Consider the following 25,452-nt stretch of genomic DNA (forward strand, 5'->3'; position numbering starts at 1 on the left):
CCCGCTGAGACAGCATAACGCTAATTAACTAAATTTAATAGAGCAATGAAAGTCGCTTCCATTTGCAGCTAATTTAGATCAAAGCAGTTCACTTCAGCGTATGCCATCTGTAATTAACTTAGCAGTTAAAGTTGGCTTGCATTCTTTCCAAGAGCTTCCTTGGGAACAAGGCTTCAGGCCATTACATTTCCATGGTATTAAAACCGGCTTTATAGCCCATCTGGACCAAGACAACCCATTTTAATACTCAACTTAGTTTTCCAAAAGGGTTAATACAAAAGTACCAAATTGACTATGCTGTTCAGTAACAATCAATATTTTTGGGTCTTTCGGGATCCTTTACAAAAATAGTATTACAATGATACAATGAAGGGGGGGGGGGGGGGGGGGGGAGTACTGTATATGCCCCTTCCACAAAATCTGGTTGCCCAAGAGGAACAACCCGGAAATCCAGAAGGAGGGCATCAAATGAATGATGCATGCCATGGGTTCCAGGTTGAGCCTACTCTGGTACTTGCAATATCCAAGCCACAAGGGTGGCAAACAAAAGATTTCCGTATGCTCTCAATGTTCGAGCCGAGATGGTGCTTAAATGGGTAGATGCCACAGATTAGAATCCTTTAGCTTTCCACTATCACAAACATCATTGCCTATCTGTCCATGTAGGGTTTTTGTAATTTGATAGATCACTCTCCTCACCAGCTCCTCTGAGCACTGCCCCACTCCTCTCCCTAGTCTATCAAAAGATTTACAAGGCTACTGCCATTGCGGCACTCCACTTACCATAGGACCCAATTCACGCAGTAGTGACTAACACTGCCATTAATCACAGGCACTTTGGTTGCAATTCAGATGACAAATATGGTACCAATATTCTGAGATATGCACCAGCTGATTACTTCATCAGCACTGAAGGACCACCACACGGTTTGTTTCTATGACCCAACTACCTGTTAATGCTTTGTCTTATGGCAGACATAAATTGGCTTATTCAACCAGAGCTAAAGCAATTGATAATCTCAAAATGGACCACTTGACCAAAAAACTGCCAAAAATCTAAAGTAGAGATAAGGACATCAGTACAACTGAAGATTCATACAATACTCGCAAGGTGGTAGTTTTACAAAGCATTCATTAAGTATATATTAAACTGTAGAGCAGGATACACTGGTAGCAAGAAACACGAAAGATCACTGCATGTAGCGCAACCGATTATTAGTCTGTATAAAGATGGCAATTTTGAGCTCGTGGTTATTACACTTGGCAATGTATCCTGTAGTCCAAATGACAATCCTGGGAAAATAACATGCCACCAAGCCTTCTCCGGCTCCAAAGATCTGGAACTCTCCCAGCACAAGGTTACCTTCAAATTGGAAGTAAAGATTCCTTACTAACAAGTTCTTACCTTAATAGGTTGTTGGATCATCTGCTCTAATGCATTGGACTTACACCTTTAAACCCGGCGCTGGATGCTATTCCATCTCGACATGGACCAGTTATTTTCTTATTTTGCCGACCCAGTGTACTTTGAATCGTTCTTTTCCTGGGAGTTCTATTTTGATATGCGTTTGTCTGGTTCCTAGTTGACACTGGTTCTACAACTGTTACCTTGCTTTCCCCACAATTGTAAAGAGCTCCGATATCCCTCGGGATCATGTTCACGCTATATAAAACTTTATAAATAAATGGGATATCGTCTCACATCCAGTTTTAACACTCGAGAACTATGCATAGGAAAATATTTGTTGGTTCTAACGCTCAAGGCAAAAATTCTTACAATATATAATCATTCACAATCACCCTGGTGGTTAACCCCAGGTTTAATTGCTCAATGATTGCAAAAGGCCAAAAAGTGTTGCGTTTTTGGCCCTATACAGATTGATAGAGGATAGCAGTCAATCTTGCATTCCTGTACCCACAGTTCCCTGAAAACAAAACAGCACAAAAAAGTGCAAGAAGACTGCAGCACCCAAATTCAACGCATGATGAAAAACCTCAGCTATTATACAAGGTTCACTGGGCTTGCAACTAGGTGCAGAGTAGATGCAAATCGTGAAGGATTTTCCCCACCCTATTCCATTTTTATTACATTATCCACCCTTTAAAGACATGGTTTATCAACATTGGATGCACTAACCACTACACACCACGGACAGAATCAATAATTATTCTACTTTTAGCGTCTACTCACATCCTCCAATTTATTTAGAAGGACTGCTACATCCAAGTCTTAGGAAGGTAAAAGGTTGAGAACCTGGTGGATCTCTTTATACAAGCAACCTAGTTTCGTCTCATACTGGACCATTAGGCAGTTAACCTTCAAGTGTACCAACTAAGCATGCGATTTACACATCCACTACCCATCATACTGAAGTCAATCCTCAATTGCAACAATTCTTGCTGCAAGATAAGTCAAGACAAAGGAAACCACCAAGTCTTTTCGGTTAGGGGAGCCTCATTTGCTGGCAGAAACTAGTCCTGATCAACTTGGAGGCAAACATTGTCTGCTTTAATCAGACTGTCCTGATTTGGGGGGGGGGGGGGGGGAGAGGGAATAATTCGGGTGGACTGAGTGACACGCTGACCTTTGCTGCCAAGGTGGTAGACATGGTTTATCCCGCAAAACAGCTAGGTTCCCTGCTAGAGATCTACATGCTGGAAGTAAGGAATGCCTCGTCCGAAGCCACGAAAGCAACATTGAAGTTGTTGCTGGCAAGCCTGGGTAGAAACGCACAGTGCAAATGGTAGCCCTACTCTCCTCGAAACACTGAAGTGAAGAATCAGCCTTGTCCCCTAATAAGCGAGCCCCATCCTACGGCATGTCCATCAGAGAGGACTGGACATAGTTACCATGCATGGCTATGATCATTTGGGTTCTTAGACGAATGACAACACTGGTGCCAACAGCCCACCAGGCAATCGGTGGACACGCCACAACAAATTGTGAACTTGGCAGATTCAATACGGTCCTGAATGGCCTATGACAATAGGGTGAAGGTTTTCAGGAACTACTGACGGAACTTGCCCCACTGAGTTCCAGAGGGTACGATTATAGAGGTCCAGCAAACAGGAGGTGCCAATTGACCACAGGCCGAAACTGGCCAATTAAAAGGGGTTTTCTGAAGGTATCGCCTCGCTTAAAATCCTTATCGGTGGGAGCGGTAAGGAAATTGTTGAGTTTAGTCTGGCTGGTGGATGCCTGCACTACAAAACTCTCAGAAGGGTGCTGTGACAAACAAGCCTGGTCACCTGGAGAAGTCAGATGGTAGCTGGCAATATTGCAGTTAACAAGAGGGTCAGTACATGGCTTAGCCAATGCCCCTAGTAGGGCGTCTGTCAAGGAATCACTAAAAGGTAGGATAGGCTCAGAATCAGTCTGGACAAACTCCAGGACTTCCATCAGAAGGTTTGTTTTGAACTCTATGGTGGGGAGGTGGAGATAAAGGACTTCGGAAGCCCTACACATAAGCATGTCATTGGATAAAAAGTTATGGCCAGGAGGAGAGAACAGGGCAGACTGATGAAGCGTTCAGCAAGTCCTTTTACCAAGTGGTAATAGGAAAGGGATGAGGGAATTCAAAGTCTGTTTAAAGAATACAAGGAGTGTTGTCTGCCTTCTGGTAAGGAAGGTGCAGAAACCTCAGTCGAATTTGGATGAGAAATCGTTCAAATTCAGACCGGCATGGAGTCTGCATCAGAAAATCATGGCAAATCTTCGGGCTGTGAAGTTGGTGTACCTATGCCTGGAGTAGGTACAGACACCAGAGCCAGTGTCAGTACTGGAGCAGAGGGCAGAATCAGCTCAGATCCAGCTGGTGCAGAATGCAAAACGCAAAACGACAGGTAGGCCTTTTGGCTAAGTTGGGCCCAAAGGCATGTTGGTGTGAGTCAGTAAGGATCCAAAAAGCCAAAGCATAGCTGAGCTACAAGTGTATCTTTATCGACTTTGGAATAAACCTGGGAGTGGAACATTTAGTGGTCCCAGCGCTGCATCTTTTTGCGCTTGGTGACAAAGTTTGACCCAACGTTCCTTGAAGGCCTTTTGGTTCATTGCTAGTATCACCGCAGGTCTTGGAGTCATGGCTCGACAGACACCACAGGAAACCTGGTGGAGATCTGACAGACATCGGTTTGCGACAGTCCCCGATGGGCTTAAAACCTGTCTTCGGAGAGGACATCCCTCACACATTGCAAATTTCCCACCTTCACAAGATTTCAGCAAACAGCAGTCTGAGAGACATTGAGAGACAAGGGGAAAAAAAGGAACCCACATTAGTGAGCAGGAGTGGTGCCCACATAGGCTTGGCACGTTATTTGCAGAGAGGAATCGCATCAGTGCAGAACAGCGAAGTGATACCTTTGGCAACACAGACTGGTTCTGGCAACTTTTCTGCAATCCTTCTGACAACTAGGGAATATTCAAAAGGAGAAAAATCTGCGACTAGTAGTTGATGAGACCCTCTCCAGAGTGGCGCCCTGCTTCCGCTAGTGTTGGATATTGGTTATGGGAAGGTTGATGGACTGGGCATCAACAAACGAAAGATGCCTGAAAATGATCAGAAGAGTCCAAAAGCAGAGAGGAGATAATTAGTTTGGGGGGGGATGTATGATAAATAACTTGGTTGCAGTGGTTCAGGAGTATGATCCATGAGGTGCACATCTGACTTGCCGCATTAGTGATAAAGATTATATTGCGCTTCATGAGAATCCCTTGTTGCCACTGGATGTGTCTGAACTAGAAATTTAATTGTTCTTCCTTGTAATCTGTGCCCAGTGTTGCAGCAGTTGTGCTCCTATGTTTAGTCCAGTTAAAGTCAAACAAAAGAAATATAAAGACAGAAATATGCAATATAAAAATGCATATCAATTATGTTAAGACAAAGCCATCCAGTAGTCCTTGTGAACATTATAAACTGCTAAACTTGAGCCTGGTGGTCAGGTAATACACCATTATTCCTTGATAACACTAAATGATTCACAAACAATGCAGAGTGGCACCTAGTCATAACATTCTGCATGGACGCAAGGTGGACTACAGCTCCTCTGAATATAAATGCTAGCGTCCAGAATGAACATTCGGACTGACCAAGCCACAAAAGTCTCAGGGGGCTAACAAAAGTATTTTGAGAAGTTGATCCCTTATCTGGAGAAAGTTCTTACAAAGGACATTGGTGCCTCCAATCAGTGACAAGATTGTTATCAAGGAATAAAACAACCTTGTGTAAAATGTGAGCAGTATGGGCAAGGCTGTAACGAGAAAACAAAACAATGGAAAAAGTTGATATAAATCCACTGAGACGGTCAACAATATGCTTTGCCACCTTCCTAAAGAAGCTACAGATGGCAAGCCTTGAGAAAGTTTGCTAAAAAGATGCAGAAATGTTACACAGGATCAGGCATGCATAACCAGAGCAAGGAAGAGAAGGAAAAAACACTAGGCTGGTTTCCAAGTCAATGCACGAAAGTGCTCAGATGAGGCAAACTGCCAGTTGCAACCATGCACAATTTAAAGAAAGCTGCCAATTGCCTTAGTCATTTCTCAGTATAAACTCATTCTTACAGGTCTGCTAGGCACACAAATCAAAATTGTGTACAAACATTTACTAAATCTACTGTAACATAAGGAGCTGTACAAAAGCACTCATTTCATAACATTACCTTGAAAACGCTTCATCAAGACCATCATCCAATTCCTAGAGAAAACAAAAAAAGTTTTAGCCTGCTATACATATAAAAGAACCTATCAATTTCACAAAAAACCACACCCTTCAGCATATGCATGCAATGCGGACAGGAAACGCAATCAGTATGGCAAGCGTTACTTCTCGTTAATACGGTTTACATCTTGAAGCAATGTAGGTACACCTGCACATACTACTACCACCATCGGCAGCATCAACATTTTGAACAGGGGCAGCACCAAGACCAAGTTTGGAACGGCATGCAAGTGCAAACATCCAAATTATTTTCAAAGCTGTAGATTATTTGCTCTAAGCAGCAGGTTCAAATTTTATGGTAGCTATTCTATTGAATCAACACATAATCCACCCTTTGAGTGTCCCATACATACACACTTTTACAGAATTCTGCCTACTGCCTTTGTTGCAATCATAATAAAACACATTAAATATATGGTGCCTGAAATAACTTTCTAATAAACCAACAAAAACTGCTATTGGCATTATAGTTTCATTAGAGAACGTTATTTCAGACAGCAACAGTTAGGCATACACTCCCAGAATTACTAAAATGCAACCCATTTGGGAAGACTTAACAAGGCTTATCAGTGTTACCTTCTGGGACAAACCCAAGAGATTGAAATTCTCCTAACACCAAAACCCTTGCCTAAAATGATATTCTAGGAGAAGATTGCAAGTAAGAAGGGACTTGTATGTAGCCTTTAACCTAGTTTAATAACAGCCTATCTTCACAATCCCATGTGCTATACTTTCTATTGCTCACAATAAATCCATCAGCCCCACTGCCTTTGTCGTAACCTTTTACAACAAACAATTTAGACCCGTGGTTTTGGACATCTTTTCCTAAGGAACACACAAAGCCAATATCTTAGTTCACTGGCTTGCCACTATATTCTGCTCAATCCTACATCACTGATAAGATGTTTCCACAAGGCAGCCATCAGGCCTACCAGCATAAAACTGCAAATATGCAGAAGATAACTGTGCAAAACATACAACTGCTTAAATGAGAAGTTAATAAGCACTGTGCAAAATCGGCTACCTCCAGGGTTGTCAGAGGGGAATCGCCACCGAAACCCTTGCCTAGTACAGTAATAGGTCAATTTACATGTGAAAAAAAAAAAAAAAAAAAGAACTTAAAAAAACATCTGCCGTAAAGTTTTAACCCAGTGCAATCATAATCCACGCTTAAAGGACTATTTGCTTTAACATTTGCTTTTCACAATAAATAAGCCAAGTCTGCTACTTATGTCCTATTTTTTTTTTTTTTTTTTTTTAAACAAACGGATCAGACCCATGGCATCTGACAAACCCGCTCTCAATGAACCAATCAGGCCTATCACCATTCCTTGCTTATTTGGGGAGCATATTTATGAAGAGTATGTCTTAGCTATGAAACTAAACTTACATATTCTGTAATCAAAACTGCATTAAAATCTGACAGGCCCCCCCCCCCCCCCCCAACATAGTGGCATTTCCTGTGAAGGGCAATTCCTTGGCCATCCAATCAACCATCCTTGCTGTGGTCTATAGGAAGTTGAAAACCAGAAGGCACCGTTTTCAATGCAGACTCCCCCCCCCCCCCCCCCCCTACTTCCCGCCCCGGCCAATTTGTGCGCTATTGGGCACTCTCTTCCTTCTCTATTTATCAGAGTGGTGGGAATATCACAGCCCATGAAACGAGCAGTTGGGTCTGCAGTCTTGGTTCTCCTTGACCTAACAGTTTGAGCAAATCACTCACTGTGCCACTCACCAGACCCAGCTGTATTGCTGGTGGTGCCCAGAATCACAATCTTCGCTGCCCCCACCAATGACCTCAATGCATTTACTCATCGCCACCATCCTATGGAGCCCTCATTTCTCCTTAGACCCCCCCACATCTCATTTAATCTTTCAGAGCTAATCATCCAAATTGAGGTTGCGAGAGTGCTTTACATTGCGCATGCACACACAATACAGAGAATGAACCATACAGGTGTGGAAATAAAAGTATAGGAAATGAAGACTATGAGGGCTACAAAGTGTAGGACTAACCACTCATCCACATTAGTAGGCAATATTGGGCTTGGTCTTGAGAAAGTGCAGTAACCAAAGTTGCTGCGTTACAGGAAACAAAGAACAGAACACCAGATCTACCAAGATAAGGCACTGTTGCTCTCTCCCCCATGCTAGTGCACTTTAGGCTGCCTTGTGCCAACCGACAGGCCATTGCACCATAGTGTATAGGAAGGGTACTCTTCCAGTGCAAGTTACTATGCTTTAATACTTTTCCCCACTTTCTAGATGTGCTGTTTAGTGCAGCAGACACCAGCCTGGAAAGATATGGACAAAGGAAAACTCTACTTACCCAGTATGCATCTGTTCTTGGCATGTACAGCTGTAGATTCACATGCGCCCACCCGCCTCCCAGGGTACCTACACCTGTTGCGGTCACATCTTGCTTGGATACATATATACATGGACATCTTTCTACAACTCACTAACTCCATTATCACCCTCTGCAGGAAAACAATCTAACAATGGAGTCGATGCTCATGAGCACTATCACCGAAAGGAGTGGTCACCTACCTTGTGACTGGAAAAATACTTTTTCAAAGAGAAAAAGTGCAAACATCTGCACCAAACACAAGATGGCGAGCTATGCAAAGCATCTGATCTACAGCTCACATGCCTTGAACACAACTTTTCACCCACAGAATTCCTGCCTCAAGGAGGCGCAATTAGTCACACGTATTGCTATCAGTGTTAATCGATCCGGAATGGTGGGAACACCCATTTACCACCGATAGTATGCCCACCCTCTTGACGCAAACTACCACATAAGGCTACTTTCCACTACACACCTGGATTTTGGTAGAGTGTAAATTCCAAAACACTTTGCACCAGGTTTGTCACTTCGGTAACAACCCTGGTGAAAAGGGTTAGTAAATCCGACCCACAAACCTCAGTATTTAAAAAGTGACTAGGGTGGTCTACAATAAGAATGCATCATTACCCAAAATAACCCATTTTAGCAACCTCGGACAAAAGATTATCACAATGGGATTTTGGAATAAATGCATTCCTGCCACGTGGGAATGTTAGTCGATGGGGTGGAAACCATTGAGTGGCTAGTGGTTTCTGGCCTCAAGATCACCATAAGAGCAATGGAGCTGTCTCTGAAGCCGCACATGCTTTTCATGCCACGCTCTGGCTGCAGCCGCCGCCCCACGATTGGCCAGTGCAGCACTGGGTTCCGAACATAACACATGCTTTTTCTTTGATGCCAGGTTTTTGGTTTCAATATGACCCACAATATAACCCTTGAAACCCACCATGCCCAGCACAAAGACTCCACCTCCAATTGTGCTTTATCCCACCAGAGGAATGTTTATGTGTGGAAATGGAAAGAGCTACAATAACCGTGCAAGGGGAACGAAATCGCTTGAAGGTAAAAGATGAGGCTCTGAATCAATTCGATCTGGGGCCAAGAATGAACCCCTTCAAAGCCCACTTTAAATGCAGTTCCACCAATGAAAGCAACTGTCTTGCTTGTCAGCATCCATTACCCCATCCAAAGGGGGAGGCAGGGCTATTTTCGCTGGAGCATCCCATAGAGAAAGTCACTGCCAATCAAAGTATTTGGGGGACATATGCTATGAGGACATTTTATCTTTCTTACCAGACAGCAACTTTGGACCCTGCGCAATTTACAGAACTACAAATAGTTTGCCAAGTCTCAGGCTTTAAGGTTAACTACCAAAAACCTAGAAGCAGGCGAGTAGCTGCAGATCAACATGACTGCACAGAGATACTTTAAAGACGCAGCTTCCACTGAGCCCAGACAGCGCTGAATGCCTGAGAGTGATCCTCTCGAAGGTTTGAGATCTACAACCACAACATCCCACCTTTACTGGATGCATTTTATACAGACACAGATGTGCAAAATGGGAATCTCATGCATAGGAAGAACTTAACAAACATTGGCTTTAGCAATGTTTTAGCCATGATTTACACCAGTGTCTGCTGCTCAACATAGCTAAATTAGTGACATAGGGTAGATTGGAGTGCAGTTGGGTAAATTGGGGTAGAATGCAGTGGATTAGATTGTCGGAGATTGGGGAGGAGTAGATTGGAGTGCAGTAGTGTGGAGTGGGGTAGAATGGGATGGAGTGGGTAGAGTGTAGCTGTAGTCATTACACTACATCTCTTGCACCCAAGTGCATATGACTATAGGGCGCCTGAAAGCTTCTGGTGCAATATTTATAGGAGAATGAGTACTGGGGCCACAAATGGCGGCGAAATGGAGTAGTTTCTGCACTACACATAACTTAAGTGCTTTAAATCACACATACTTTGTATACTTAGAGAATAGGTGGAACACATTGGAGACCATGGACAGGTTTAAGGAGAAATTGATTTGCAGCGTGTCCCAAAAATTAGGCACTTAAAAAGCTGCACTTTTTGCATTTGAAAAAGCACCGATGTGTCCAAAATGTTTGTTGCTTAGAGCCAGCTTGGCCGGAGGCATGTAATAAGTCATCTAGTCTGGAGAGATTATGGGAGTCTGGTTACAAACTAGTGTACACTTTAAACTGACAAATATTTTGCACATGCAGAGAAAAGGTACAGCCTACAAACACAGCCTGCTTAAATATTCCATGCCATTTGTTTGGTGCTGTAAAAGGAAGTACTGAATCCCAAAATAAATTAAGCCAACAAACCTGTAGGACAGAAGTTGAAAGCAATCCAAATGTGCAGCATGGAAGTGGACAAGGACAGGAAAATGAAGGGAAACTGAAGGGAAAAAAAGTACTCCGAATCATAGTGATCGCAGTGGAAGGACACAAATGAAATCAATTAGTACTTTGCCCATGCTCTGGAGAAATAAAAGAAAGTGACATGAAACAGTGGCATATTGGAAGCAGCTAAAACGAGCATTAGTATTGCAATAGGTCTCGCATTTACAAGAGTTTAAGCTATTGGCATTGTAAAAGACCATGCCTATTTGTGTTTTTTTAAAACAAATAAAAGGCATGGTCATTTACAATGCCAATAGCTTACACTTGCGTTAAGGCTAGCCCCATCGCATTGCTAATTGCTGTTTACGTTTAAATTGGAGTGTGGCACCACAAAGGATACCGCGCTTTTTTTTTTTTAACTTTAACACAGAGCACGGTGTCCTTGAAGCAGGCACCACTCAGTGAAAGTACAAAAAAAAAAAAAAGCGAGGCAGAGTACAGTTATCTTAGCAGCCTTTCACCTCTGTCCCTTTCAGACAAGGCAGGAGCTGGGGACCCCAGAAACGTGCAGACTTTACACGCAGATAATGGAGAAAACGTGTTGCACACAGAGGGCATGACCCGCGTTTAACTGAATGTACTTTGTAATTTGTTGTACCTCGGTGTACTAGGCAAGGGTAAAGAAAGAGCGGTGTCCGTGAAATGGGCTCCGCGCTCAGTTTTAAAATAAAAAAAACAAAAAAAAAACAGCACACTTCTATTCTGGATCCGAGGGTGCAGACTCCAGCCACGAGACGGACTCTTCCTGCCTCAGGGCCAAAGCCGGCAGGATCCAAATGCAGAGCGAGGCGTCCGTGAAGCAGTCGCCGCGATCACCAATAACGTGTTTTTTTTTTAAACAAGCATGGTGCCCCTGAACCGGGCGCCGCGCTAAACATGCAATTCATCCCAGAAAGCCACCATTGGCCTTGGTGGGTGTGCTGCAAATGCAGGAAGCAGCCGCTATTGTCCCCATTAGTTACAAAAGTGCTCACGGACTTAGAGACCATGTAACAAGCCAAGTAAACGGTCCAGTCGTCATGGGCAGTAACAAATGGCGACAAGGCGGTAACAAGGAGGGACTAACCAGCCTCAATGAACTGGAGGCCAGTATTTACCAAGGACAATGACACCAGCCAATGAAAAATTTGAATGGGAGATGGGCTTCCACAGCATGCATCGCAGAGCGAGCAGCGCAAGCGCGCTGCCGCTAGGCTCGACCTAAAAAATGACAATCAAGCAGGGGCGGCTGGTATGCACGGGAAAACAGGCATGGCCCCACCATAAATGGGAGGGGGGTGGTTTTTGGTGGTGAAAACAGGACATAAGCATCTCTCAAACAGCTGACTCTCTGGTGATGAAGCAGGATGTAGATCGTGTATTTGGGATGGGTTTGTTGCACGTGCATGGGTAAGGTTTGACCCTCCCTTAAGGGAAAGACCAGATAGCCTACATAAATAGTGGGTATGGCCATTCTACAGTGCAGTGGGGAATTTATGGCTGGGGCGGTTAGCTCTAAGGGCCAGGACAGAATCAACACTGCAGTGGCAGCATTTATGAGCATAGGGCATGGCGGGATGACAATCAAGTGGGAGTAGGTGGGTAGTACAAAGTTGTGAATGGAGGTTAGATGCTGGGGAGGAGTCTGGCAGCAATGTTATTTCCAGACTTCCTCAGTGCAGACCATGTGCAGGCAGTACCAGCTGGCTATTGGACTTCCAGTGGAGCACTGACTGGTAAAGCAAAAAAGGCACCCCAACGGTTACACACCGACTTTCAGGTCCTGTTTTTGGTACCAGTGCTTTTTAGGTCTCGGCTAGAGAAGGCTGCGCTTGCGCAGTCTCGCTCGCGAGATTTAATGTTTTACAAGTGGGGCTTTAACCCGCCCCTCTTCTCCATTGGCTGGCCTCTTAAATGCTGCTCAGCCATTGGAGAAGCTTTCTCTCCAAAGAAGCCCCGTCTTTTTCGGATTGGGGGGGCGGGTTTTTTACTCTCTCCTCTGGAATGTAAACATTGCAGCCAGTGGCAAGAGGAGAGAAAGAAAAACATGCCCCTGAATCTGAAAATGCCTCTGCCTTTCTCCGAGGCATTTCTGCTTGACCTCGGAGAAAGGTGGCGGTGTTCAGGGCGATTCCCTCAAGGACTGGCAGCTGGGCTCGCTCGCCGCAGCACGTAAGACTTGTTAGAAGCAGCAACCTTGAAAATTAAAATATAGCTGTCAGATTTTATATAAAGCACTAAAGGTTGCATTCATTCATTAACCATTATTGATCTGGTATCTTAAAGTAATGCGGCGGAAAGGTCATATTGCAGACCACCCAGCTTTAAGTTATCAATATAGCCAAGTACTGCCTATTTCCAAACATTCCCTTATCGCTTACTGATCTGTATCTTAATTTATGCATTTACTATGCATGTATTTCGTGGGCGTTTCTCCGACGAGAAATTCAAATGAGTTCATTCTGCTTTTCACGCGGGCTGTTTCACGGGTTCCATGAAATGTGAAATTCACGCAGTGAATGGAATACACACTTCCATTGTGTGCGCTCGCACATAGTGACTGGGTGATGGAACACCTTGGATCGGCGCGCCACTTGCAGGCACGAGACGACTGAACCTGCATCCTTCGTAAAATGGCACTGCGTCACTCGTGACGACGCGAACATCCTAGAAATTCAGCCGCCCACTGCTGCTCTGCAGATCGAAGAATCCGGGAAGCCATTTCGACCTAAACGGAGAGGCACAAGCGTCAGTCATGACGGAGGCACCCAGTGGCGCAAAGGAACGATGTGCATGGAGGGGGGGGCCCGTGCTAGACCGCCTGGAGCTCTCTCCGTGAACGTCCAGGCGCCCGTGCACAATGCCAGCGTGGGCCCCCTGGAGGTCGGGGGGGGGACACGAGGAGGACAAGGTTACCTCGTATAAGGCAACATCTACGCCACTCAAGCCGCCGCTTGCCCCGTATGCTTGTGCTTCCCTCCATGTGCGGCAGGTAATATTGGTCGAAAATGCCCCTACAAACAAATGCTGAGCCTTTTTGCAAATTTGAAGAATGGTACCTGGTCCACATTTCCATGGTGTCATGTTGGACAGATCAGTGTTTTTTTTTTTTAAACCTTTTCAAAGACAAATCATCAAATTAGACATTTGCATTAGGAATGCACAGATTCTAGGGGATTATGAAAATTGTTTACAGTCGTGACTACAGGGCGGCAAAGTTCCCAAACAGGTTTCTATAGCTAAGGAAGTCCAACGTACCAGGTAAACTGATTTTTTTCTCAATCATAATGTTTTGAGTATTTTGTCTTCTGCCATAGGGCAATCTGAAATAAACATTTTTTGGTTTGCAGGGTGAGCAGGTGAAATGTGGCACATGTAGTATAAAACATCGATTCTTGACAAGTTGACGTTCATTGGCCCCCAATAAAACCATACTGGAAGCTGGGGACCCCAGTCTAAGAAACTACATCATACCAGTGCTGGACTTGCCATAACGGGCACTAGGCATTTCCACAGTGGGTCGGAGGGGTGGGGTCTAGGTTTGTGCCTGCGGGGGCTGATTTTCTTATGGGGGCCGGTTTTGCAGCCGTGCCGCAATATCGGACCCCTGAAAGAATAGTGGGAGGGGTGCTTTTTGCTAGCACCCCAAACACCTGCCCCCGCTCAGTGGGTCGGTCGAGGATCAACCGGCCAGGGCTGGTTGCTGTTCCCAGTCCGATCTTGCATCAAACAGATACACAAATTACGGAGTGGTTTTCGCGTGCCCTTTATTACCTAGGAGGATCATCAAGTGTGTTTTTCTAAAACTGTGTACTTATGATTGATGTTTAATGTTCTTCCTAGAGAGAGATCAGAGTTTTGTCTAGTGGAAGTTTGGACTCCTGAAAGGTAGCACATAGGGTTAATGTGCCTGCAGCAAAGAACATGTACCATGCAGATCACAAAGTGCACATAATGTAAATAGGTCAGTGGGCTAATGCGTGTGTGTAGGTGGCTCTATGTGTGGGTGCAAATGCAATAGGTCTCGCATTTGAGAGTGATTAAGCTATTGACATTGTAAACCATGTTGTTTCTTTAAATGTTTTTTAAAAATAAATAATGTCATGAGCAATGCTAATAGCTCTAACTTTAACAATGCCGAGACCATTGCATTGTAAATGCTGGTTTGCATTCGGATTGAATTTGACTTTTGCACCGAGGATGTGATGTTACAACCAGAGATAGACTGGAGCTGGGGAACAAGGTTTGAGTCTCAGCTTCCACCCAACATACTTTGATTGTGGGCAAATCACTTTATCGCGTAGTACCTGGATTCTTTTACGTACTACCAATGAGGCTTTCGGGGGCGGCCGAACGCAAGTGAGGCTCGCACCCCCGGGGTTTTTTTGGGATGTGCTACAATCGGGCATAATTGGGCTGGTGTTGGGCTCCTTTTGTGTTGGTGGGAAGGGGGCTTTATAGCCGGCCATTTAGGGCGGCGTTGCACCATTTTAGGAAAGGCGACATGGCAGCCGGACAGACAGGGACAGTTTGTCTTTATTGGGAGCAGGGCTTGCTCGTTGGTCTGTGTTACGCTCTAAGGACAAGGAAAGACTACAGTGTGGTTACTGTGGTTCAGAGGGCGGAGAGAACAGCTGAATAATGCAGGCTGACAGGAAGGTGGAAGAGGCCATGCGGCTGCTGGCTGAGGCATGCTGGATGGACCTAGTGAGGTCCCCAAGAGTCGGTGCGGCTGCCACGGCGTGAATGGGGTGTGGCTGCGGCGGTCTGGGAGGGTTACCAGCCACGGCAGAGCAGGCGCTTCAAAAGGTACGTGCGAGGGGCCGGGGCGCATTAGCAAAGAGGCCCCTGGCAAGCGAGAAGGAAAAGGGTGGGGCGCAGCTCAGTGCCTGGCCCTAGAATTTGAGCAGGGGAAGGGAGGTGCCATGAGGGAGAGGACGACATATGAGGGCCCAGCAGCCAGGGAAGCTGCTGGTGCCATGGAGGGTAGGGATCCCTGCACACTGAAAGTGGAGGGGGCAGGGGAACCCCTCAAAGGGGAGGCAGGCCCGGGGGGGGGGGGGGTAGTACAGGCAAAAAGGGGTGCCAGCAGGGTCATGGGCAGGAGGGGGGGGGGGGGGGGGAGGGGAGGGGCAGATCCAGGCCAGTGAGAAGAGGGGAGGAGAAGCAGGGGTAGATGGGGCAGCAAAAGCTTTAGAGATGGGGGGGGGGGGGGGGCTGGTTGGAGAGGGCCCGGTGGGGTTTGAAGGACAGGTGGTCAGAGGAAGGTGGTGGAAAAAGGAGGGGCAGAAGAGGCCAGTCGAGGAGAGGACCCCGGGGAGGGGCAGAGGCGGGAACGTGGGGGCAGGGTCTGGCTGGTAGGCGCCTGGCATCACTGCTGGAGTGGAGTGAAAGGGAGGAGGTGGCAGAAAGGATAGACCAGGTTTTTAGGAACAAAGCCCCCGCGTAAGAGGACAGAGTCTGGGGGCCCCCAGCACGAAGGGGGGGCACTCAGCTGGAGTGGGGAGGGAAGTTTCACTCGGACCGAGGGGGGGCAGGCATTGGGAAGCAGTAGATGCGGAGTAAAGTATGTGGGGAGGGCCTGGTGCGAGTGGTTACTGGCAGTAGTGTCTGACACCTTTGCAGGCAGGTACAGATCGGGATACTATTGGACTATGACGAGGACAGTATTGAAGGGGAAATAATGGAGGGAGAAGAGGAAAGGGCACAAGGGGGGGGGGTAGCGGAGTAACAACGTGGCTAGTCTTTTACAGAGCACACGGAAAGGAGTGGTGCGTCCGGCTCAGGAAACTCATCCCGCTGCACGACTGGTTAGGCGGCTGGATCCGGTGCAGACACAGACCTTGACGCCAGGTAAGAAAGGGGAAGAGTGTATATTCGGCAAGCAGGGACTAAGCAGAAAGTGTCCACAGGGACAGATGCAAGCAGGGAGGAAGTTGTGGGCGGGGGGGGGGGGGGGGAAGAGGTCAAATTGCGAAAAGGGCGATGCGTGCGGGACACAGGAGTGGGGCCAGAAGAAAGAGGGGAAGGAAGAGTCAGGTAAGGCAACAGGGAAAGTAGGCGCAGACCAGAAGGACGTGAGGGGCACGGACCGCGCCAGGGAGGGGAAGACAGGCGACAGGGCAGGAAAAGGGAGTCAAGCTGCCAAAAATGCCATACATGGGGGTGACAGCCATTGGGGGCACACCTCATGCTGGCCACAAAGGAGAAAATATGGAAGGGAGAGTAAGCTCCTGCCCAGGGAATTTATGTCTAAAGAGGGATCGAAAGAGGAGCAGTTAGAGCGGTCAAGAAGGCTCAGCATAGCCATGACAATAGAAATCTGGACGGCGGCTTTTTATTGGTGTGTACTGCGAGAAGTACCCAGACAGGTGCGTGTCCTTGTTCAAGTACATGGACGTGGTCAGGAGATCACACTGGACGTACGGGGCTATGCATGGTCACATTAGGACTGCCTCTGGGTTCCAAACTAGCCTGGCCCTGAATTCTCAAAGTGGTGGTGGTGGTGGGGGAGGGGGGGGGGGGTTTAACTAACTTACACCAGCAAACCATGGGGGCTGTGAAATTCAAAAAGACAACTTACACAGACTTCCCTTAGTTTACCGGCCCTTTCAGAATCGCCAAACCCAGGAGGGTGGGCTACACAGCAAAATTCGCAGGCAGTGGTCCTGGGGCATGCTAGGACCACAACAAAGTGACTTGCTCCAGGGAATTTTGTAGATTTAGGCACGAATGCTCTAAGTGCTCAGGAAAGAACCTCCTGGTGCAGTGCTTTGGAGCAGGATACACAGAACAGGGCCAACAAGGAGGACAGAGCGCACAGCAGCACAGGGCTACAGCAGTCAGCAGGCCCAACAAGGGGTGAGGGGCAGAGGCAGAAGAGCATGGGGATATTTGGGGAAAGGCTCATACGCCCATTAATATGGAGTGTGCGGATGCCTGGCTGAGACATTATCCAGAAGAGCAGGACGCACACATTTTGAGTAACTGGTTTAGAGGTTTTAGTTTGGGCAACATGGGGCCCTGGTCAGCATATGGGGCAGAAAACTTGAAGTCTGTAGTGGCACACAAGGCAGTAGTTTGGAACAGATTGAGGAAGGAAGTTGCAGAAGGGCACACGGCCTGTTTGAGGAATGTCCGATCAAGGACCTGATCATTTCTCCGGTGGGGGTAGTCCCCAAAAAAGAGCCAGGCCATTTGTCCTGGCCACAAGGGAGGGGGGGGGGGGGTGTTCCAGTGAATGATTTCATAGCTGAGGAGCTAACATCTGTGTCATACATAGTGGACGTAGCCAGGGGACTGGTTGTAAGGGTTGGCAAAGAGGGGACTGGTTGTAAGGGTTGGCAAAGATGGCAAAGTGCGACATTAGGGCTGCCTTCAGGCTCCTGCCAATACACCCGGAGGACTTTCAGCTGCTGGGTATTTAGCTGGAAGGGAAGGTATTGGTGGGTAAGGCCTTGCCCATGGGATGTTCAATATCATGTGCTCCATTTGAGAAGTTTTGTTCCTGCAATGTGTGTTCTCATAGAGAACAGGAAAAAAGGCAGAGACACAATCTTGAGGACTTCCTAGTGGGTCAGCCTGGTTCTGCGGACTGTCAGCAATAGCTGACAGTTTTAAAGAGCTCATGGGGGCACTAGGGGTGCCTTGGCGTCGAAGGAGACACAAGGACCAAATACGATGTGGTCATTGGTTATAGAATTGGATTCAGTTGCCATGGCGGCGCGGCCAACTGAAAAAAACTGCAGCGGAAGTTGCTGATAGACGACAGGTTAGCTAGGGAAGAAGTGACGTAAGGACAGTACAGGTGCTGCTGGGACATCTGAACTTTGCCTGCTTGGTGATCAGGTCAGGGAGGACTTTTTGCAGGAGATTGGGCAGGTCACTGGCGGGTCTTTCATTGCCCCATCACATGAGACTGTCCGCAGGGGCAAAAGAGGATTTTGGGAGGAATTCAATGGGATTCCTATGGTGACCCGACAGATTAGGTCTGGGACGTACAAATATGGTCTGACTGGGCAGGGGCCTGTGGGTTCGGACTGAACTGGCAGGTGGTGTGCTGAGTGGCCGCACCAGTGGAGGAATGGAGGAAAGAGTATTGCTTACTTGGATATGTTCCCATTGGTCATGGCCGTTTCAGTATGGGGTAGGAGTTTAGCGCATAAGAAGGTCATTTTCAGAGTGGATAACATGTCAGTGGTGCAGGTGGTGAACAGGCAGTTAGCCAGAGACAAGCAGGTTTCAAAGTTGTGTTCGTATTAAGTTGTCTGAAGCACGACATTCAGTTTAGAGCAAAACACGTCCCTGGGATGGACAATGACATTGCGGATGCTTTGTCTCATTCGCAGTGGGAGGGGTTCCATGGGCTGGCCACGGAGGCGGACACCCTAAAGACTCCGATGCTGGCGGGAATGTGGGCTGTAGGAGACAAAGGATGCTACAACTGGTGGCAGGATTGTTAGTGTCCACAAGAAAGTAGTATGGCCAAATTTGGCTGGAGTTTCTGCAGGGAGGGGTTCAGAGGAGGACAGGATCCTGGGCAAGGGAAGATGCTTTAAGTTCATATTAACCATGATAAAAAAAAGACCTATAGAGGGTGACCATTGCGACAAAGTTAGTAGGGATTGCATTCATGAGCAAGCTTTGGTGGGGCTATGCGCCATTGGCAGGGGAATTGGGGGAAGCGCATGCTCGAGGGCTGGGCCAGGCAGTCGGGTAAGGGTCAGAGAGTTAGGAGGCCACTGTTGATTGGGCTGTTAAACAAGATAACGGCAGCCCTTCCGTTATATATTAGTGCCAAGAGGAAGTATTTTTATTTTCAGCCTTAATGTCTTGGTTGTATTTTAGGGCTTTGAGTATCAGAACTGTTGGAAAATAAAGGGTCTCCAGGGTTCCTCTGGGAGGATGTAGAGGTGCACAACATGGGAAGTAAGGCAGTACATATCCTTATCAAGTGCTCGAAGACTGACCAGAGAGGAGTAGTAAAATAGCTAGTACTGAGGGACAGCAAGGACCCGAGGACCTGCCCTGTGCAGTGTGGAAATACTTTGAAGGGAAGAGATTGGGGGAGGCAGGCAAAGTTTTCCGCAGACGATCAGGACGAAGGGTGACAGCAGCTCAGCTATTGGGGGTCATGAGAAGGGCTCTGCAACAGTTGAGGGAGGCTCCTGGGGATTTTGGCACGCATTTGCAGAATTGGAGTGACTTCAGATGCTGCGCGATCAGGGTGGGGGCCGGAGAAATTAAAGAGTCTGGGGCACTGGTCATTGGATTGCTATAAGCAGTACATCAAGAAGGGGGGTGGGGATAATGCTGCCATGTAGCTTTCTCTCATGCATGTGTCTTTTCAGGTGCAGTAGCGGGGCCGGAGTCGGAGTCACTATCTATTTGGATCATTGGTCACTCTTGTGAAATGGACAGAGGCATGCAATTTAGAAAGGGAAAGGTGTAAACCTTGGATTGGACCCAGTGCTATTTAACATATGTTGGCACGGAAAGGGTGGCATGCATTGGCACAAACTTATTCCAAGTTTAAATTTGTTGTTGCATCGCCATGATGGTCCTGATGTTTTAGTTATACACCTAGGAGAAAATGACCTGGTCGTTTGCAAACGTTTGGCATTAAAGCAAATGAAGAGATTCGTTAGAGATTAAGCAGAGGTGCTCAGGTTGTCATGTAATCTGGATGGAATTCATACCTAGAAGGCAGTGGGGGGGGGGGGGGGGGGGGGGGGGGGAGGGGGGAGGGTCGTGAAAGACCCACCGCCATTGACAAAGCCAGGAAGATAAATAGGGACACGAGTATGGAATTGTATCATTCAAATTAAAGAGGTTTTAGACCAGTCAGATATTCAAAGGTACCCCATTATTTCCTAAAAGGGAGTGGGGGGAGGACTGTTCCGAGTGGTGTCAGGGAGCTAGTTATGTACAGGTTACTTTAGGGTTGGGAACAAGTTAATATGGGAGCAGGTACTAAGGTTAAGATAGGAGATACTTAATTTGATCTTTAGAGAAGTAACTAAGAGGTAACAGGGTTGAAAGGTTAAACAGTTAAGGAATGAGTTGGAGTTGTTAAATAGTTGCATTTAAAGGAGAATGCTGGGGAAACATTAGGAATGGGGGTGGGGGTAAGTAGACGAAGCCATGTATAGTTAAGTTTGGTTTTGTACAACAAGGCTGAGGTTATGTTTATGGTAGGTGCACCGGTCTTCAATAACGCGGCCTTTTTCACTATCTTCTGCCTCATTGTGTCAGTTCTGTTCTTTGGTGCCCCAACTACATGCCACGATCTGAGCATTGCATACTTCTTTTCCAGATTCACCACCCACATTACATTTCCTGTGCTTGAAGCTATTCAAACTACCCTCCCATCTAATAACCTTCTAATTCAGTTATACACAGGAATGCACTCCAAACGTGCCCATACGCACCAAGTAGAAAAAACATGTGTGATATGGATATAAACCCTCCCACCCCCTTTCTGATGAACAATGGCAGTACTACTGTGCTCAGATATGTTCGCTTTCTGCAAACTACTGCCTCAGCTGTAGGCATTTTAAATATACTCCGATTCTACCACTCCCCGCACCACTCCTTGAGATGGGTTTGAGAGCTGATGCGGGTTGCATGTGCTGCTCCTTCCCCCACCATGGGTTTCTTCCATGGAACTGTCAGGGAATCTCTAGATACTGGGCTGAAGTGTTTAAAACCTACTGATGTTACAGAACATCCTCTTAAGCATTCACACAGCTGTGCTGTTGGGCTACTTTGAAGATGTACCTGCTGAGGTGTACAAGTTAACAGCAATTCTACTCCTGCTCGCTAAATAGCCGTGATGTGGCGGCCGCACACTGCTGCTTGTGACAGACTGGCTTAAGGACGCAGTCCATTGCCATGAACAACTCACTGTCTTTTGGGAACTAGTGCCTCCAAGATAGACCTAAAGATATGGCTTACCCTCGAAGAGCATCTGCAGGCTCGCTGCTATGCGTGAAACTGCACAAGCTGATGAGAAATCTATGCCCACAGTTACGATGGACATGGAATAAATGTAATTGAGACATGCTTTTTAGGTCTCGCCTGACCCAGCGCATGCACTGATCTGGCAAGACCTTTAGTAGGTGGGTTTAGAAAGTGCTACCCACCTTTTTGTGCTGGCGACAAGCTACAGTGCACAATGGCGTGCATGCGCACAGCTGCTCCCCGCATTCCCCCTCCCTTCTCGCCCAGCCATGTCCTGCGCCAGCCTTCAGCACCATACCCCTCCCCGGCTGCTGCGCGCGCATCCCTTTCGCTTTTAGAGGGATCGCGATTAGGGATTGTCCGTGTAAGTGACTTATCTTGCGTGACTTTTCTACACAGCCCTCATGTAACCAAACTGGTTCATACTAAAATGTATGTTTAACTGAACGGCAGAGAACTCTACATCCCCTTTGCATGGCATATAGAATACAAGTGTCCCGAAATCATTTGAAAATCCAAATTCTTATGAAGCTACATAGTCTCTTCACCATGTGGAATGTCACTAAGCCCAATTCTCACTGGTAAATGGCTAGTCATTTTTACACATAGCCCTAAGGCACATCAATGTATTTAGTTATTAATGCATGAAGGCATGGCATCCTTCATCACTACACAACTTCACAACTAAAGAGGTAACAGACCCTCATGTGGGTAGCTTTTCAGGAAGAGGATGACTTGCCTAGTCAGACCAATTAGCAATCCCCCACCCCCCTTAAAAAAAAAGTCATAATATGAAAGACTGGATATAAAAAAAAAAAAAAATACAACAACAGAAACACCAATCATTTAATCAAGGCTAGTGAAGCAAAGCAAGGAAAACTTACTTCAGCACATAAAATGCAGTGAACTTTGAGGGTGTTTTTTCTTCAGTTTTGGGCTAGTTCTTTAAATTGTCAGGTACTGGTAAACCAAATGTACCTGTACTAAACACCAGTACCTCTCAGCAGAGCGCAATACCATCAATTGGCGAGAACTGCAATTCACCACAGTGGACATACTCTTGAATAGCAAGTACCTGTATAGGTTTACTTCCATGTCATGCAGTATAGCAGATCCGCCGAGTACTATGCATCTGCTTCCAAATGCCATCATTTAAGAACTATCCATTTAAGCATTAAACACATACCCATACTAAGTTGTTGTTGGTTGCATTTTCTGAATTGAACGTGTCTTCAAAGATCTTTGGGTCTCCACTGAATACAGCCAATGAAGCTTTTTCACAGTCTTCAATGTCCAGCAGATTTCCTGTGGCAGCTATTTGGAGAAAAAGTAGAAATTAAAACAAGTCAAATATCTAGAGAAAGGAGGCACTGCATTGTACATCCATGAACGTAAAAGCATCCTATTTTGATGGTCCGACAAGAGACCATGACACTATTGATGATAAAAATAGTAACCAGGGTCTGACTGGGACAACAAATAGGTCCAGGAACCAAAATAAAAGTGGCCTATTAGCTAACCAGATAGCTAAAAAAGTAGCCCGCGTTTCCATATCAGGGAGGTTTAACGTTTGTAAAGATCTATAGAAGTATTTTGCAATGCTTGTACAATCCAGGAAAACAGGAAAAATAAATAGTCAACCAGGACATAAAACTACTAAAATAAACTTAAATAAAAAAAAAAGTCCAACAGTAGTGTTTCAGACCAGCCTATCAGGTGCAGCCTGACTGTCCTATAGGCCAGCCTGACACGGATTGTAGCTATATAAAAATGATTTAGAGCGTCAAAGGATGTTGCCACTGCACATACCCCTTTTACTTCCAAAGTTCAACACAACAGGCATGGTGAACGAATGTGTACTGGCAGTTACCAGAAGAGTGTACTGGCCGTTACCATACCCTCCATGCCATTGCTTGGAGCGAGCATGGAGATTAACTGGCTAATTATTCTATCCAAACAGGGGTTAGCGATGGTTTCTAAATCCCAATTAAAATGAATTGAGTCAGGCCTGAATACCCATACGTGTGAGGCCACTAACTTCAAACCTATTCTCTCAGCCACTTGCACTTGGAGGACTATTGATCTAGAGATACCCAGACCGCATTTCCTTCAAGAACTTAAGCAGCTTTTAGAGCCAGTTATAGCAGAGAACTGAGACTATCAGAGGGAATTTTAATTTTCAGCAAGAGGAGAGGGACAACCAAGATTCTAGTGCTATTAGAGATGCTTTCTAGCATTGGTCTACTTCAACTAGTAACAACCTCAACTCAGCAGGACATACATTGGATGGAATCTTGTCCAATGACTAAAGAATTACCTTCCAAAATACCATACCTCTTTGTTGGTCAGATCATAGTGCAGTAATGTTAGATTTCCTCCACCCAGCTATAGCTGTGGATTATATAACCCCTCACATGCCTAGTAAAACTAGAAGCTGGAAATTTATTTCAGCCGACACCTTAAACACCCTACATTTTCCTTGTATAATTCGAAAGGATTCTAATCTTGGGGCAGAGGAGTTTGCAACATGGTTAGAATCCACAGCTAATTTACTGGTACCTTTGAAATTATATGCTTGAAAAAAAAAATGTAGGCCCACGCCCCCTGGTATAATGACAAACTCAGGCTGTTAAAACAAGCCTGCCGTCTCTTGGAGAGAGTATGGAGATTAACCTTGGAGGAACCTGATAGTCATACAAAGCTAGCATTTAGGTATACAAATGTGCATTAGTGGAAGAAAAAACCAAACACTGCACATACAAAATTAAACTCATCCACAAAAGTTATTTAAGCTGGTACAACAGCTATCATCCTTACAACTCATAGCAGAACCAGAAACCTCACAAGTTTTCTGCAACCAACTGGCCAACTTCTTTCAAACTAAAATCATGGATATTTATATCGTTTTGATCCACACCTTGGAGCGTCCGCTATACCACTGGCATCTGGCAGCCTCACTGAAGGGGCACTCTGAGCCCTGTAGCGAGAATAGCAGGTTTTTCTAAATTCTGATCTCTCACCCCTACTTGTTGCACAATCTTTTGAGAACGCATGCTGGTTCACCCGTGGAGGAGTGTCCACCAGCAATTCTCCATATGGCTGCAAAACACCATGGCAGAACCGCTCTGTAAACTTATGAATAATATCATTCTATCCGAAATCTATCCACATAGTTGGAAACAAGCCATCATTAAGCCGCTTCTAAAAAATAAAAAAATAAAAAAATAACTTCGATCCAGGGGTCAGTAAGAACTACCGTCCCATTTCTTTGCTTCCAGCGCCAGTTTAAATCCTGGAGCTGCATCTTAATAAGCAGCTTACGAAACGGCAGAATAATGGCTCACTGATTCTCAGTTTGGATTGAGGAAGCCTCATGGGACAGAAACTGCTCCAATATCGGCCACTGATTACATCAGGCGTTCGGTGGATGAAGGAAAGGGGGTAGTGCCAATTCTCTTGGATCGGTCAGCAGCTTTTGACACCATTTCACCTATTCTGCTGCAGGACAGACGCCGGAGTCTTGATATCTCGCATCAAGCACTAGCCCTCCTGTCGTCATTCTTCACAGCGAGACCCCAAAGGGTGAAATTAAAATCTTGATACTCCGACTCCTATGTTCTACCCTGTGGAGATCCGCAGGGATCGTCTGAGTCCTACTCTTTAGGTCTCGCCTACGCAGCGTGCATGTGTTGCATAGGCAAAAAGACATTTAGCAATTGCTTCAGCTTCTCAGCCAAAAACGTGCACGTGTTCCATTGCCTTCAATGGCAACGCGTGCACGTCTGGCGATTCACTTACAGAAGCGAGCGGCGCCATTATTAGCTGCGCAATTATTGCTCCCTCCCGCAAGTGAAACGCTTTCACTTTTGCTGACACTTTCACTTTGTGCGCTTGTTTTATATAGCGTTAACTCAAACTGAAGGTATTGGAGCGCTTTATATATGTTTGAGGACCAGTTATTACATGATACATACATTTGTTAGGGGTTTTGTGGTCTTAATTAGGGCTGGCACATTCCTGAAGCGATCATG

The 25,452-nt window shown here is 46.1% G+C and overlaps 1 protein-coding gene across 2 annotated transcripts in view; it reads right to left on the reverse strand.

Moving 5' to 3' along the window:
• The window catches only part of LDLRAP1 (low density lipoprotein receptor adaptor protein 1), a 224,299-nt gene that overhangs the window by 20,983 nt on the left and 177,864 nt on the right, over positions 1-25,452 (reverse strand). Inside the window, exons 7-8 of one of the 2 annotated variants that reach the window (XM_085647810.1) lie at positions 22,608-22,735; positions 5,659-5,693 (exon numbers count right to left, since the gene is read on the reverse strand). In XM_085647810.1, the coding sequence (XP_085503936.1) occupies positions 5,659-5,693; positions 22,608-22,735 (163 nt within the window). The remainder of the gene's footprint in view (positions 1-5,658; positions 5,694-22,607; positions 22,736-25,452) is intronic. The other variant, XM_085647811.1, reaches the window with a different exon arrangement.

The sequence above is a fragment of the Triturus cristatus genome, chromosome 3_2 (assembly GCF_964204655.1).
Source record: "Triturus cristatus chromosome 3_2, aTriCri1.1, whole genome shotgun sequence".
In the NCBI taxonomy this organism is placed as follows: domain Eukaryota; kingdom Metazoa; phylum Chordata; class Amphibia; order Caudata; family Salamandridae; genus Triturus; species Triturus cristatus.